The sequence below is a fragment of the Fringilla coelebs genome, assembly GCF_963513975.1.
Source record: "Fringilla coelebs genome assembly, chromosome: 5".
Taxonomy (NCBI): domain Eukaryota; kingdom Metazoa; phylum Chordata; class Aves; order Passeriformes; family Fringillidae; genus Fringilla; species Fringilla coelebs.
Window position 1 is genome coordinate 59,057,300 of NC_140033.1, and position 17,498 is coordinate 59,074,797.

Sequence of the window (17,498 nt, forward strand, 5' to 3'; positions counted from 1 at the left end):
ATAACTAGCCGAATAGGCTCAGCATCAGCAGAGAGTATACAGCAATTTACTTCTTAAATGGTTAAAAATTTCAGGATCTAGCACTTCAAAGGCACTTTGACTACAATGGAAAAAATTTACTTTGTAAAATCTTAGAAAGCTCAAATTGGCAGTGTCTCTTTAATTGGCTTTAAAACATTTAATAAAAGTTTTATGATACAATCCTACCCTACAGCCACCATTAATCCCATATGGCTGTAAGAGATACCACGCAGCCTACGAAAGCTGGAAGAGAACATTCTGTTTTCTTTCCCATCTATTAGTGTTTACTAAACCAATTACAGGAGATTTAACAAATCATCTCAGAAAAAGAAGCTGCTGCAAGTTCCCTTTCTTGTTATGACAGGCAGTCCCATGACTTATTCTGGGTTCTAGCCCCAGCTCTGCCCCAACAGTTCTTCCAGTCTTATGCAAACAAGGAATTGTTCACTTCTTTCTTTTTCCTAATCCCAAACTTGATCACCACCATTTGATTTGCAGAGATGCTACACAATGCCTTGGAGAGATGAGGTTAACATCATGTTGCCTCATTGCTCAAGATGACAAAAGGCATGGAAAAGTGGTGGGGCAGAAGGATGAGGCTTTCATAAAATTTAGATATTTGGGCACAGGCTTGAGTAGACCTTACAATGAAGTTGCAAAAGCAAGGTGGCAGGGAAGGTGATATGGAAGTGATAGGCTGGTAGAGCTTGGCAGAATATGATAAGGACATCTCACAACACATCAGGAGATTTCTCAATCTGCCAAAGTACATACAAACATCAAAAATTCAGTGGCAATTTGGGAAAAGAAAATAAGAAGACGGAAAAAAAATTTCTGTCTGCAAAACAGACAAAAGAAATGCAAAACTGAGAGCCTACTGAGTGGCAAAATGTAGCCTGTGGTCTGCATGCAGCACCTTGGTAGGAAATGTGGAATGAAGAGCTGCACACAGCTGTAAATCCCACCAGCCCTGACATAACCTCTGCTCAAAGCACGGGTGCTCAAGTGGGGCTTCACATCCTTTGGCAGCACCATTCTGCTCCCACCATCACTGCCCTCCTCCTGGGCTGCCAGCTCCAGGACAAGGATTAACCCATGCAAAGATGAGCTTATCTGTCCTTTTTAAACACTTTGGCGCAATATAAAAAGCATGCAGGCAGGCTAAAACACATCAATGGGATGTTTTAAAGCCTACTCTTCTAAATTGACACAGAGCATTGCCCACTAGCAGGTGGCACCAGCAAAACCCACAATACCATCTGTTTATAAAGCCTCCACAGGAAATACCTGCAAGGAAAGAAACCAGAAGGAGGTCAGACTTCACCTGTGGGGTTCTCTTTACAAGCTAATAGCTTCCTTCTCCTGACATTGGCTCCTGCCCAAGTGAGATGTACTTCAAAGAGAGAGATTCCTCAGTAGGGACTTGAAGCTGGAAGTGCTGTGACCAAAGGAGACTGGCTACTTTAAGACCCTCACCTCCAAGCCTGGGTTGCTTTTGTTCTTTTGAATAGTAAAAGATACAGAAAAGAGACTGCAAGTGCCTGCTCCCTTTTATTTCATCTTGCAGCCAATTGACATGTGGTGTGCTGTATGAAAATGATGTGTGTTTTTCATGCTGTCCTGACTGCAAGAAGGTGCTGGTGCAGCCCTGCTGCAATTAGTCACTTGTGTCTGCTTGTTGCTGGAGGCAAGGAAAGAAATAACGTGCCAGTGAGGCTCCTAAAGCAGGTAACATGGAAAACAGCTGTTTACCCAGTGCAAGGAAGTAAAACGATCATTCATCAGAGCTGAACTAAGAACGTCTGTACAGCCCCGAGATGGACCCAAGGGAGCTCTGTGAGGTTACATGTCAAGTAATCATGGGAGTTGGCAGGAATAGTGGTGGTGCACTGAGGTGAAGCCCTGACCCAAGTTCTGCATTAAGAAGAGGGAAGAGAAAGCTCACATTTTTGGAATGTACTAAGATCTGGTGATGAGTTTAACTCTGTCCCAAGAGCCTGATTCAAAGTAAGGAACTCTCAGTGACTCCCTCCCCATGAATCAGGAGTTAAAAAACCCCAAACCTCAAACTCTCAAAACAGCTTATTTGCATGGTACAGGCAGTATCCTCCCACGGTAGCTATCCCTACTCCCGATGAGAAAGAGGTTAAACAGAGGGAGACACCACCACTGCTCCCTTGGGATGCAGGAAGGGCTGTGAACACCCAATCAGCTCTTCCTGAGCTGCCCCTTCTGCCACTGCTTACTCAGCCCTGGGTGCAACACACACGGTATCTCCTACCAGCATCAGGTGAATGGAAATCATCAAGACAGAGCTTAGATTTGCAGGATGCCAAAGGAAAGGGGTTTATACTGGGCAGGATCAAATAGCAGGCCAGACTAATTGAGGTGAGATATGAGGACACTTACTCAGGGCCAAAGGTTAATGCCTCCCCACATGACGAGGGTCGGTATCCAAGGAATCCAGAGGCCACCATGCAGCTACTGACCTTTGGCTGGGGATCTGAGAGGCAGCGCTCACCAGCTCCCAGGTTGGTCACGTGCCAGAGCAGACAGTCAGGAGCAAAAACTAAGACACTGTTGCTAGAAGAAAGTGATAAATCCATAAACAGAGTGTCAGGGAAGGAAATAAAGCTGGCTTCTGGCTCAGTTTGCCGCAGGCCCTGCTAACACCAAACTCGAGCATGAAGACAGTGCCCAAAAAAAAGCAAGCTCATGAGACAGTGCCTGTATAAATGACACTGGCAAAGGACTAGAGCATTACCTTTTCAAAGGATTAGGAGGATTATCTTTTCGAAGTGAGCATATTTTTCCCTTTCCTAACAGTTTCTGATCCTCCAAAGGAGTTCCTCATCCTCCACAGGGATTTTCAGCCCATAAGTAACACTCCCTGGACACCAAAAGGGGAAAAGGCACATTTTAGGGGTTGTACTGCTAGTGCTGGCCCCTCTCCTGCTGTGCCTGGGGAAACATGGTGGTGGTGTATAAATAGCCTGACTAATTTGGCTCCTGTGTTGTGAGATTTTGCTTCCTCTACTGTCTATGTGGCTGCTGCTTCTGGTACAGCATCCACCACAGCTTCATCCAGGGATGAGAACCCAAACCAGAGGGAGGTTCAACTGCTGAGCAGGCTCTGGCTATTTGCACAGCCACCCCCCCTGGAGGAGAACCCCACAGCACCCAGCACAAGGGCTGTGGCAGTGGCATTCCAGGGGAAGCCACAGCCCGGCCCCCTGCACCTGTCCCAAGGCGACACAGGGACAGGGACAGGGACAGGGACTGGGATGGCCACAGGAGGCGGGTCCCTGGGGAAGCCCCTGTGCCTTGGTGCAGCATGAGCACATCCCCACAGCCACAGGAGTGGTGGGAACATAATCTGGAGCAGCTGCTGGCATTCTTCTTGTACCCCAGGAGCGATCAAAGGCTTGCAGTTGCTTCACTTTTCCAGTGTTACTAGAAGCAATGGAACAGCATCAAGGATACATCGGAATTTCCCTTTTATCACAGCTGTAGCCACAGAGCATTTATAGGAAGCAGAAGGGATAAGTGACCCAGCCATCAAGTATTTTCCTAAATCTCTCCACAGGCACAAGTGGTAGGCACATTTTCTCCCTGTCCTCATGATCTCCTTGGGGATCCAGGAGAAGTGCTGTACCAGTGCTAGAAAAGTCAGGCCAGGTGAGGTCTTTGGAGGACAGATACTGCTTTGCAGGACTTGCAGTGAAGAGTTTTACTAAAAGTGTACATATATCATATTCCCATCACTGGCAAGCTGTAAGTCTTGAAAATTTGAAAGCAATCTTTGGTCTTTCAAAGAAGAATTTACCAAGAATGTCCTTAGCAGACATAAAAGTTATTAAAATAAAAAAAAAAGAACACATCACTTAAGTGTTTCATTGTTTGCCACAGAGTTCACATGGACCAGTGGGAGCTAGGGAAAAAAAGGTGCTTGCACAAAAACTGCTAGGAATGCCCATTACATCACACTTCCCAACAAAGCCCAGGCTGTTATCCTGGCAGTGATCAGCCTCATTGTGCAACAAACATCACCAAAGGGAAAAGATCACAAATGCTTCCATATGAGGAATCCCTTGGTCACTAAATGAAGGAATCATGCAGGCAGTGTAAAGTACCACTCATCAGGTGCCTCAAGAAATATATTGGGATATATGTGATGATTATTGTGATAATCTCTGAAAATAGAATAAAAAGATTCTACAAGTTTGTTTTTTTTAAACCAGAGAAGTGTTCTCCAGGTCAGCTTATATCATTAGTGGCAGAAGTAGCAAGAACTAAAAAAGCAATCTCACTTCATGTATAAGCCTTCTACTAAGCATGCACAGACCTTACTTCTTAGAGTTTAAAAGTGAAGCTAGAAATTTTCCTTTATATGTGTTAATTTATTACAGATAATGGCAAAATAGAAAAGAAATATTAGTCTTGACACATGCTACCAAAATCTGTAAGCTAATAGTTGAAAATACATCAGGAGATATTCCACATGCAGGATGGACACATGCTATTTTATGTGAGTTATTAAAGGACTAGGCTGAAAATATGCAGACTTTAAGACCGTGTTTTAAGAAATTTTAACTAAAAACACATGCAGAGTATGCATTCTAGCAGATAATTACACAGAGTGGAGCACGACTCATAGAGAAAATAGAAACTGTAGCAATATGCACTTTTTATCAAACAAATACAAGTGTTATAAAAGTACTTTCCATTTTCCTTTTTAAAAAAAGTTCATTTTTAGGCACTACAGGTCATCCACCTCTAGAATCTCACTGATCTAATCTATAATGTGTAACACACCTAGATCAAGAAGATTCAGGAGAATTCTATTTTTAACATGCTCTCTCGTCAAAAACAAGTTAAAAAAAAAAAAAAGGGGAGGGGGACAAACCATGAATGTCCAAGGAAACATGAAACCTGAATGATGACAAGGCCAGTCCTTCTCAATCAATGACTCTTTCTCCTTCCTTCCAAGAACTGGGGATTCTATATTTAAAGGCTTCACACATTTTCTCCTGTTCCCAGGATACTTAGCAATTTGAGATAAAATGAGTAAAAAGGTGACCTCTTTACTTCTTTAAAAGATCCCTTACCAGTTTTGCCCAGGTAAGGAGGCCGTTAAGTACTTTCTTTACCTGAGATTTCAGCAAGTTTTTAACAGCAAGAATCCTCAAATGTCTGACCCACTTTTCCTGCAAAAAACTTAGATCTAATTTTTCTTTTTATTTTTTTAATCTACCTTATTTGTGTGGAGATTCGGGGGGGTGGGGAACAGAACACATATAAGATGTTGCTTTTGAAATCCCTGCTCTTTACTTAGGTCTGAGATGACTAATGCAATTCTAAAATCCTGCATCACCAAGACATGAATCACAAACCTACCTTAGTTGCTTCTGAAGGTATTTTTGTGTGATTTAAGAGTTTCACTAGAGAAGGCAAACTTGTGTTGATAGGATGGCAGCACTCATTACTTGCTAGTCAGGCCAGGCTGAAACTTCATTGTTTTTGTTTCCTAGAGAAACAACTGAGATCACATCTGCATTTTATAAAAGCTCCTGAATTGTTACTGATCGACAACAACCAGCAGCCAACGCTTTGCCTCTAGAAACTTACATTGTTTTGCAGTCAGAGTTGCTAGATACCGTGTCCTCATAAAAAGTCTGGTTAAGTCATTTATGCTCCGAAATTGAGAACTGCGCTTCTCTGAACAGCTAGCAGAAATTATTACTAACAAGAATTACATGTGACAGGCTCCAGGCTCTATTATTCAGCTTCCTTTGTTCTTTAAAAGATATTCATTATCAACTGAAGACCTGCTAGTATTTCTAGCTTCTATGAAATAGGTCAGTTTTTTAGTTAGCAACTTGGATGGAAAGGGGGAAAAAAAAGCATTTTCCTATCTGTTTTCATATAAAATCTGCAAAGTACTGGAACAATAGGGTAGGGAGTTAGAGCAGCTATGGGACTTTAAAAGTTTCATGTGTAAGAGGTGCACACTATTTGCTGTCAGTTATGGTGTAGGAGTGGAGGGAAGGACTTGCAGAACCATCTGCCGCTCTCCAATTTCTGGTGCAAGCACACTGGCTAATCTTGTAAGGACCAGTCTAGCAGTGAAGCTGGAAGTGAGGTGACTTTTGCCTGTTACCCTGATGAGTCCTGGGGACTCGGGACTGTGGCAGGGCAGGAGTACCTGGTGTGGCCAGCTTGCCTCGCCAGCGATGGACCACTTTGCCTGCCTGTTCCTAGAAGCACAAGTGCTTCTCCTCCCCAAGCTCCCCCATTCTGTGAATTATGGCAAGTCCATCAATCCTTCTTTCACAGTTGTTGTTGAAGGCTATCACATATCAGGCTCATGTACTCCTGCCAGAAAGGCTTCTTGCACTTGCTCTTCCCACCAGGACAGTCACCACAGACACAGCCGTGCTTTGCTTAGCTCGGGATCACGCGCAGCTCCAGGCACGCATTGCTCTCTTGCCAGGGCACATGAGTAAACTGGATGTGCTCTGAGCCCAAAGCAAATGAGCCAAAATTGTGCCTTAAAACTCCCCAAAATATGCTGGATTAAGAGGAATTATGAAAAAGCAGGTTGTGGAGTGGACTTGGAACATAGAAGTTAAGGGATAGGAATCAGCCGCTGGGCAGCAGAGTCTCTTCATGGAATGCTAGAATGGGACTGGAAATAAGTAGGTCTCTGAATGTCCTCTGTCACATCAGACTCTTCTCTACTCACTCCATTTCCACCTCTCCATGTGTCTGCTTCTCTGTTGGAAATACAACAGAATGATGGCTATAGCTTAGACATGCAGCTGGCATCAACTCATCCTCCTACGGAGTGTGATTGGCACAGAGAGAGGAGATCAGAGCTGCTCCTGGAAGAAAGTGATAACCAGTTACATGGGAACAACGGGGAAGCATGGAGGAGGTCACTGGTTTTCCTTCTTCCTGCAGGTACCCACAGCTCCCAGCAACATGCAGACAGGGTCTAACAGGATGAGCCTGCCCACAATAACTACAGCCAGGCTGCAGCCTGCCTCAGCTTCCCCCCTTGAGATGGAACCAAGCCACCTTAGAGGTAGCTCTTTGCACTGTGCTGTCCATGTAAAGCACAGGCTCTCAGATAACCTCAGTCCCACTCTGTCCACTTTCCAAGGAGTGTTTTACACACACCACCTTTGTCCTGCAGGACATCCTAACTTGAAATTTTTAGGTTTGGGTCTAGTTGGCTTGCGCTTAGTCCTGAACTTCTTGGAACATTCCTAAATGTAGAAGTGGCACTTCTCCCATCTCCTCAGGAGACCCTTGCAGGTATCTAACCAGTAACACTGAAAGGGTTTTGTGGCAGGGTATTGTCCAGCTAGCTTCCCAGCCCTAGCAGCAACTAACCCTTTCCCCGAATGCAAACTACTGCATACCTGTTGATTTCAAGAACTGCACAGAGAACTTATCATGATGGATCCATTAACCCCTCTTGGAACTGCATAACCTGATGAACTATTACCACGTACAGAAAGCCACGTAGGGTATTAGAGGAGATAAACTGCCAGGCAAAGACCATTGTTATGGCTCAGGAATAATGTTCCCTACGGGCTTAACGGATCTAGGAAGGTTGACCTAGGAACGCAGGTTGATCAAGGAAGGCATAAAAGACCACGCACTTCCAGATCAAATGGGGAGAACTTAGCATAGATGTCACAAAGCAGGTGGCTCAGAGTGGTGTAAAAGAATGGCCCCAAGTGTTTTATGAGGACCACAAAAGACAGTAAGAGCTGTGTGATAAATTTTATAAAGGATATTATATCTTTCTGGGCTATCAGCATTAGGAAATACATACATATTTAACACTGTGGAGCAGAACCAGACCGTGAGGAACTTGAGTCCATTCACTGTAATTTGGGACTCACACTGAGGGAGAGAAACTAGTCACCAGTCTGGGATTTCCTTCCTTCCCTCCTTGCCTCTACAGTAGTGGGTTTCAACCACTGGAACGGAGAGGTGGAAACAGTTCTACACCTCTGTGGGGAAATTTCCAAGACCTACCACCCCCAAACCACGGGAAGCCGGTGCCCTGCTGCCGGCAGCTCCAGGTAGGGCAGCCCGGGAGGGCCCCCTGGCCACTGGGGCAGCGACGCCCCAAGCCGCTCAAGGTGCTGGCGGCCCACGGGCCCGCCTTGAGGCTAGCACGGAGCAGGCTCTCCCGTGCGCGCAGCTCCCGCCAGAGCCCCCCGCGGGGGTCGCGGCGGGGCCGTCACGGCGCGGGGCGGTGCGCGGGGAGCCGGTGGCCGCGGGGCCGGGGCGGGGCCGGGGCGGTGCGCGGTGCAGGGCAGTCGCGGGCACACGTGGCTCAGCCCCCCAAAAAGGCGCTCCCCGGCGGTGGGAGAGGGCAGTTCGTCCCTCGGCCCCCTCAGAGCCACCGCCGGTCCGCTCCGTCCAGCCGTCGGTGGGTGCCGGTGCCAAGGGCCGCTTTGTTGGCTGCGAAGCGGCGGCTCCCGCCCCCTGCGGAATCAGCCCCAGGTCCGGGGCGGCCCTACCTGCCGGCACGATGAACCTCACCGCCGAGAGCCACCGCATTCCGCTGAGCGACGGCAACAGCATCCCGCTCTTGGGGCTGGGCACCTACGCCGACCCGCAGAAAGTAAGTCCGGGGGCGCCGGGACGCCCCACGCCGCGGGCGGGGTCAGGTGCCGCCTGTCCTCGCTGCAGCCCCCCGAGCCGCGGCTACCCTCCTCCTCTCCTCCCGTCCCGGCTACTTCTCTCTTTGCTCTTTTCCCCGTGCGAAGTTAGACCCAGCTCTACCATGAGCAGTGCGGGCAGTGCGCGGCCCGCAGATGAGGAAAAGGTGGGAAGAAATAAGAAAAAAATCCCGCCCGGCTTGCGGCGGGTGTGCGGCGGCTGCCACTGTCGCCCACCGCCCCGCGCCGCTGGGCGCACGGGCAGGGGCGCGGGGGACCTGGAGTCGGGACGGTGCCGTGCAATGCCCGGGTCGGGAAGGGATGGGACCCCCGGCAAGGTGGCCGGGAGCCCCCGGCCCCCCGGAGTCAGGAGGGACGGTGCCGTCATCTCCCCTGCCTAGCCCCCTGCGACAAGCCTAGATAGATAAGAAGAGGGATTTCGGATCGCCTTGCGGCTGCCCCCGATACTTTCCAAGTAATGTTCCTGAAACAAAGACCCAAATTCCTGCATCCTGATCCCTGCGGCTCCCACAGCTGACTGCCAGCGGCCAAACCACTCTCAAATATTCTGCATCCTTCGGTTTTGCGCCGGGCAGGCATCCCGCCTGACCGTGCCGGTCGGCTGCACTCGTGGACGATGGGGAAGCACACCTGATGCTTCTTCCCTCTGCAGACCTGGGAGCGCAAAGGCAATTCAGTAGCCACTGCCTTTTAAAGCTCTCCTAAACAACCTGATCTTTCATCAGTTCTCTTTTTTGTTTGTTTGAAGAGTTGGAAAAGAGGCATCGTGGCCAGAACTCTTCTTGTGTAATAGCTGCGATGCAATGTGTGTGTATGACTCCACATATCGCAAGGTATTTAAAGGTACCTTTGTAAAGAAAACTCTTGATCAAAGCCATTTACAAACCACTAAATGTACCACGGTGCATCAAAAACGGCGTCGAATATTCAACAATCGCTACTGCAGGCAATGCATGAGTGATGCAGAAAGGGTGTAAGATCTCCCCAGGACTGCAGATCTCACTGATTAACGATGCTGGTTTACATGGGGAGAATCAATAGGAATGCATGACTTCAGAGCCCGGGCATCGTCTCCCACATCTCTAAACTTTCAGGAGATATTTTCAGCTAGTGCATTCTTTGAATAATGGTTAGTGAAACAAAATTAAAGTCTCTAACAGGAGTTTTGATATAGGAAAGCAGAATGTTGCATAATTCAGTGTCAAAATAGCTCTGAGTGAACTTGAAGCATCTTTTTCCAGACGTGTACATCATGCCCCCAACCCTCAAGTTGCATTTTTTGCCCTAGTTTTAAGAAAAATGCAGCTGCCAGCACAAGAGCTCCTACCTTGCTGCACTTCCTGCCTGCAGCCCGGACAAGCCGTGGCCCAATACGGTGGCATCAGGCAGGGAGCCCAGAGTGGCAAGTAACCTGACGGAGCTGAGAGGGGAGCAGGACGGGATTCCTTCCCCTTGCAGAGGCAGCTTCTCGGCACTGCTGTTACTCTGTTAAGAATTCATTCTGCAGGAATTCAGCTGTCCCAAAATCAACAGAGCAACAGATCTGCTTCCTCTCCCCCCCGTCCTGCAAATCCTGACGGTTCCTTCCTTTGCCCTCCCGTGGTTCGAGGTGTACAGCGAGCCTTTGCATAGAGCTCAATGAGTCAAAATGAATCATCGTTAGGTAGGGCTGATTTTCAGTAGAATCAGCCCGAGGTAGTGGCTTTTTGCTTTTTGCATATACGTCCCTTGTTTTCTGCTAATAGAAGGTAGGGAGGACAGGATAATGCAGGCAGGGCAGGCATTGCTACGGCAACTCCAATTTAGAGCGATTGAAGCCGCTGTGTAACTGTACACTCAGTGGGATGGGTGCACATATCCAACCACCCTTTCTCCTTCCCCCTGCGTTTGTAGGAGTTTGATTTTCTGTGCTTTCTCCTTCAACACGATAAACACGTTAGAAAGTTAAGGGTGGGAGGAGGAGCTGAGGAGAGGTAGGGAAAATAGCAGTGATAAGGCGCTTGCCACAGTCTCATTTTCACAGAAGACCAGGTGAAACAATGTGTGTTTATCTGGCGGAGCTGGGCTCGGACTTTACGCTAGGATTAGGACTGCTATTTGAGTCGAAGAACTTGTCACAGAGAGCAGCTGGGGAAACGCAGCGGCAGCAGCGTGCTCTGGGATTTGTTGCAGAATTGTGCTGCCGGTCGGTGATGGGGCAGGATGTTTAAATAGGTCACGGCTTAAAATTTGCCCGTTTCAAAAAGGCTGCTTTGCTGATAACGGGGGTGGAAAGTGGAGGCTTCTGTCAACTCCTTGCTGTGGCAGTGGAGTGCTGCTTGGCTGGGACAAGCTGCTTTACCGAGTGCTGAGTTGTGCCTGTTGCAGCTTCCAACGGGATGCCTGGCGAGGTGTCTGTCCTCTTCCTCCTGCCTCAACAGCTGAAAGGCTTTATGGCAACCCAGGACCGTTTCAAGGCTTATCTTGAGGAGTGAGGCTATAAACTAGCGCTGACACGTTTCCCTTAAAATGCTTAGCTGTAGCCTTTTGTGGCTGAATTGCTTAAGAAGCAGCATCTGAGCCACCCATTCTCCAGCGGTGGGGGCAGGCAGCTGGTGGTAGCGACAACTCAAGCCAGCCCCAGCACTCTATTTCTGCTCATGAGTCAGATCCCTGCAACTTCTAGCTATTTTGTGCTTTGATATAAAATACAGAGCCATCCATTTGTCAGATTATTCATCTTGCTCTTGGAGGCAGGTTTTTGATTTAAGCTGGTTTGTTTTGATTTTTTTTTTTCCACCAAAGGTTATTCACCCTGGCACCTCCATGTCAGAGCAGTTTGTCCAAAACAAATCTGTTTTCTCAGCGTCAGGCTGTAGCCCAGTAGCTTGTAATGAGCCCGGAGTGTTCTTCCTGAAGTGCAGGAATGTGCTCGCTGGTTAAGCCAACCAGGCAGATCTAGTTAGCCATGGAACAGGGAAATCTGCTTCCCCCGGCAGTCGGTTAGAGGAAAACAAAGGCAGGAGGCCAGCTTTCACGTTTCAGGCTTTGTCTGCATAAATTGAACAGCAGTGCCTTCAAAACTGAAATGTGTCAGCAGCTTGCCTTGCTCATCTTAAATAACTTAATTGTTCTCCCAAAGACAACTTTGGGAGATAAGTCATGCTTCTCTGGTTGTGAAATACTCAACAAAAAAATACATCTATTGACAGAAAGTCCCCTTGTACAAGTTTACTGACTCAAAGTAGTACATCACTCAACAGGAACAGAGCTGGACCACTGTGGAAAAGGTCTGTTTGATAATCAGACTAATTTTAATTGAATGCTCTTTCCCCCTGGATGTAAGAGAGCCTTTCTTCTGACTGGGTAGAAGTTGGGATGACAATTCAGCTAATTCTTTGAGGCTGAAAAGTGCAGCATTGGGGGTTTCTTTTTGCTTTACTCTCCTACCACAGCAGGAAAGTACAATGAATCCATTGGCTATCAGTTCATCTGCTAACAGGAAGGAGTCTTCACTGGGTCACAGAACAGTATTAGTCATAAACTTGGGTTATTTATCAAGAGAAGCACATAAAAATTTTTTACAGGTTTAATTCATGTTTCCTGTCCTTATTTGAAAGTAAAGGAATGCAATAACTGCTGCATAACTATTAAGCTTAATTTTCTTTTGCAGGCAGATTTCAGTGTGTTGAAGTTGGTTTTGCATTCTCCTTCATGCAAAGAAGGAAATGTATGATTTGTATTAGATTCTTGCCTACATTAAAAAATTAGGCTTTTTATCCTACCAAGGATGGACACAAGTGAAAAAGTGGAAATCTCAGTCACTGACTCCTTCCCCTGCTCTTTCTTCCCTTCCCCAAACATTCCTTCTCCTCATGGGTTTGGGTGGGAACCACAGTGGGAACTGTGAATCAGGACTACCAATGCACTCCAGACAGCTTTAAAATTTGAGGCCAATTCTACCTCTGTTTGGCTCTGTGGATCCTTCTGGCAAAGCCCTGCGAATGCAGGAGTGGCTCTGCCAAGGCTCCAGCCGATGCACTGTGTCCAGCTCCCCCTCCCTGAGGGCCCCCAAGCCATTGACCCAATTCTCCAGGGTGGGAGGAGGGAGAGGGCAGTCCTACAGGGAAGGGTGGTAGATGAGGACAGACCTCTGGATGAGCCCCTGCCATTGCCCTGTGCTACAGCAGAACCACACCAGCCCATGGCAGGCTCCCACCACCTCCCAGCACTGATTCTCAGCTCCCAGTACAGCCCATTGAGTGGCACTGGTACCCGTCTGGAAGCAGATGAAGTGTGGGGACGAGCAGTCTTAGAGGGGAAAGGTGCTAAAAACACTCCTAAATCCTGGAAATCCTATGCCTCGTTAAAACTGCACTTATGCCCGCTTCACTTTATAACTCATCCCTGTCAACACAGCTAAGATCATCAGTCCAGTGTCTCCACATAAATACTTGCTGTTTCCCTGGAAGGTCAAGGGGCCTTGGCCACAGCTCCTCTCCTGCCTTCCTGTTTTGACTGAGGGAGGACAGGGCTTGGAGAGAAGGTTGTAGCAACCGCACTGTACACAGGCGCTGCTTCTGAAACATAAGATTGGGCAAAGTGCTCAAGAATAGCACTGGGTGAGGGCTGTTGGCAAGTTGCGACTTAGCTAAAAATGAGGTTCTGAGGTAGCCAAATCCATTCATAAATTGGAAGCAGTTTTGTGGAATAGTTTCAGGCAAAACAAATGGCAAAGCGTTTCATTTTGGGCACTGGCAGTACAAGCTGAGGAATCAAAGAATTATTAAAGCACTTGGAGGTAGCAGTTGCCTTTCCCTGAATAGCCTGCTGGTAAGGGAATCCACATGGGCGGTGGGAAACCAGATTCAGTCCTCCTCTCAGCCTCTGGGGATTAAACTCATATCAGACAGCGCAGGGAAATAACGTGATTGTGGGGTAGGTGATAGCTAGAGAGAGGCAAGAAGAAACACGCACAGGCTGGAGCAGGAGGAGCACCCTGCCCACGGGAAAGCACACTGCCCACCAGCCCCACAGCACTGGATGCTGAAGAACTTGGTATGGCATCCAGCCAGGAGGAAGACAGACCCATTTCCCCAAATCTTTAACTACCACAAAGTAACCCTTGTGAGTGCCCAGACAGTCTGGGTTTTGTTTAAGAAGAAATTGCTGGTTTGAATCAGGGAGAGGAAAAGTTCATCCAGGGCTCCCAGATCTAGTCTGAGTGATCAAGTTAAAAAAATCTGGTTTGGATAAGTAAAAATACTGTTTTGGCACTCTGAATTACTTTTTACACCCAAGCTAGAAGCTGAACAGAGTAATTTTTCATTGTACAGGTCTAACAGCTTCTAATGCTCTCATAGGATCACTTATGCCAAGAAGTTCCTCGCACAAGGATGTGCAGGCACAAACTTTTTCAATCACTGAACGGCACTGGCTGCACCCCTGCTGCAGGCTGCCTGCCTTTGGAGCTGTCATAGGCTGCTGTTAAGTCAAAAGAGGTAATAACCGATTTGTCCCCATGATGGGATCTGGATCTCTGAGCTGCAGTAAGGGAGGTATTACACACAACTTAATTCCCCCTGTTTTCCTCCTAGAAAGACACCATTGGCTTCTGAAACAGGATTGTCTGGAGACAGCAATGATTTCAGGTGATTTGTAAAGGAAGTCACCTGGCCTGACCCAAAGCTACAAAATGAATCATGTATTGAACGTTCCTGGGTGAAGCGAGACTGCAGACACTGCTGAGCTTAAAGGCTTCAGCTTCTTGATTTCTTATCTGTAAATTTACTCTGACTCAGACAACTGTCTTCCTCCTGAGGTAATCTTGGCTTCTGGACTTTTTCTTGAAAGAGATGAGAGAGGTAGTGACAAGAGCAGGAACTGTTCTAACATACATGTGTTCTTACAGCCTTACCTTATTTCCCATGACATGCTATTAAAATAAATATGTAAAGAAAATACCTTGGTCCTTTTAATGTAAATGATTACATGTGGCTATGTGTTTGAAATCAGCAAGTTTTGAGTATGAAGTTTGCTCTCTAATGAAGTGATCTTTATGAACCTACATGAAATTACCAGAGATGTAGGCCAGGGATGAGTGTAAATATTGGGAACCTAATTTGAACAGAGTTGGGGGATTCAGCTGGGATATTTGGTTACAAAAACTCTTACTTATGCTTTGAACTTAAGAAGTAAATGAAATTCCTGAAAAAAAATTTTTTTTTAAGGTTATTGGGTTATATCTCCTAACCAAGCATTTCCAAAAGACATTGTGTCCCTTCATGCTCCTTTTTGGCAACCACCACTGGCTTTCTCAAGCTCTTTGCTTTTTAAGCAGCAGAATTACTTCATCCAGTACTAGTTCTTCTTGTCTTCAGGGAGTGCTTTGGAGTGGCACAGCCACAGCTGGCTAACATGTAACAACATAAGGTCTCTCAGGGTTGGGATTTCTGAGGTGTTTCAGAGGGCAGCCTCACGCTCCCTCGGTCTCTGAGGATATCCTAAAATCATACATCCAAGTGGAGATTTGTACACTTGAATCAGGGGTTAAAGGAAGGAGACACATTACTGCAGCCCAGAAAGACAACTGTGCCTGATCTGCTGCATGTACTGGAGGGCTCCTTGCCTGTCTGTTAGTGAACTCTTAGCCAAGCCATCACACTGAACAGTATTTATCCTGAAACCCAATATCTGCAGCCAGATCGCTCACGGAGTCGTGACTCAGTTAGTTTCGTGCTTGAAGGACTAAGCCATACTGAGGCAATTCTGCTTGCACAGACTGCAGATGGCATGCCTTCCCTTTGGTGGCTGGTATCCTGGTGTTGAGTGATGCCCTCATTGATTAATTGCTCAGATTTTATTCCTTAACTACCTTTTAACTATTTAACTATTCCTTAGTTACTGGCAAGACCCAGTTGCCAAGAGCAGATAAAGGCAGGATTTCTTGATATTTGGTGCCCGGATGCCTTGAGGAGGTGCAGCTGCGGGCATCAGCTTTTAGCAGGCAACAGACCAACTTGACTCTTGGGCAAGAGTTTGTGTGAGGAGTTAAGAAGCTGCAGTGATTGGGCTCTAGTATTGCCTTAATTCAACCTTGCTGTTTGCTACAGAGGTGGCAAATATTCCAGGGAATAAGTGGTTTCACACATGAAAGAATGCTTTCATAGATCAAGCTCCTTATAGGAGGAGGTGAGGGTGCACTCTAGAAGGTTAAACTAAATCAAAAGGGTCTCAGAACAACTTCAGATTTCATTGATGACTTTTGCTAAAACCTTACTGTTGTGTGACACATTTTAAAATTCCCTTTTTATCTGCTCAAGTGGCAGGTTTACTACCTCTGATTTACCTTGCATTCTCCTTTTTTCCTCAACTGTACAACTTTTCTGTTCTTCCACTGGAGCAGTCTTCCTCCATTTCTTTGTCTTTAACACTTCCTTCTTCATGTTTAGCCTTGACCTCTCCTCCTCTGCCTGCGACTGCCTCTAGATGCCTCAGTTCCTGCTAGCTCCCTGTGATCTTGTGTTATACAATGGAACATTTTGGTTTGCATAAATGCAAGATTGCATCTTTATCTCATTAAGAAAGGAAACCTAAGTCATACAATTAGAAAAATCACATAATTAGAAGAGGGAGATGCTTTTTTTCCTGAAATGTGGCAGACTCAGAAAGTCCTAGCTTTTGTATAAGAACTGTACTTAAACCAGATTTTAAATTCAGATTTGATAAAATGACTTACCACACTCTGTCAATCTGGAGGAAAGATTCTTGCATGCAACTTTTTTGCAGACACGGGCTTTGTTCCTAATACTTTGATTTGCACCAAACCCATGGTTTTAAGACATTGTTGAATTTGCAAAATGCTCTTTTACCTCCATGTTTCTTCTCTGATGAAATCTCTCTGGTTCTTCATTTCCATGAAACCTGAAGTTTAACAGAAAACAAATTGATAGTATTAGTGATCTCTATTTTGTACTAATGGCTTCTGTTTCCAGTTGTGAACACAATTAGTGTCCAATCATGTGAAGCAGATTAAAAGCTGTGTTTACTGAAGTGGTCAACATGTAAAATTCCTAATGAGGAAGAGCCCAGCCTTGTAGATGAGTGTGAATGAAAGACTAACTTTCTAGCTACAGAGTTCACTACCCAAGGGAGGACTTCTGAGTAAAATGGACACAAAATTGCTGGTCCTGGAAGATGGTGAATTTCTTAGTTTGCTATAAAGAGCAGATTTTGGTCAGAACAATTTTTTGCCCTCTCCCTGGCCACCCCAGCATGCCTAAAACAAAGCCTCTTCCTCTTAAAATGGTAGTACCTCTTATCTATGATGACATCTCAGCTGCTACATGAAAACATTTTCAGACTGCTCCAGGACCAAGAGAGGTATCCCCATGCAGAGGCGAGGATTTGCACTAATGAATCCATTGATAGCCAGATAATTGCCTGGCCTTGTGCAGTGATGCCTGCCTCATCTAAGCAGAGGGGCTGGCTCTGGCAGCCACCCTGGCACTGTGTCATTTGGCTCCCAAACATGGTACCAACACGTGCAGACTTGGATACGGCAGGAGCACTCCACAGGAAAATGCTCCCAAAACAAGGGGGCCTTTAGAAGGTGACAACTTTGTCTGGGAGTCAGGACAACTTCTGGATGGTGGATATCAGGTACCAGCATGACCCACCAAACTACGTGTCTGTCTATAACACAGGGTAAAATCGTGTTTAATCAGTCCAGATCCAAAACTAACAGAGGGTTAATCCAGATAAGCTTTTAGGACAGTAGCACTACTCAAAACC

General features: G+C 46.5%; 1 protein-coding gene across 1 annotated transcript in view; it reads left to right on the forward strand.

Annotated features, from left to right (window-relative positions):
• The first annotated feature begins 8,463 nt into the window (after positions 1–8,463).
• AKR1D1 (aldo-keto reductase family 1 member D1) overlaps positions 8,464–17,498 on the forward strand; it is a 34,731-nt gene continuing 25,696 nt past the window's right edge. The window contains exon 1 of the mRNA XM_084206241.1: positions 8,464–8,668. Coding sequence (XP_084062367.1) covers positions 8,576–8,668 — 93 coding nt within the window. The 5' untranslated portion in view covers positions 8,464–8,575. The remainder of the gene's footprint in view (positions 8,669–17,498) is intronic.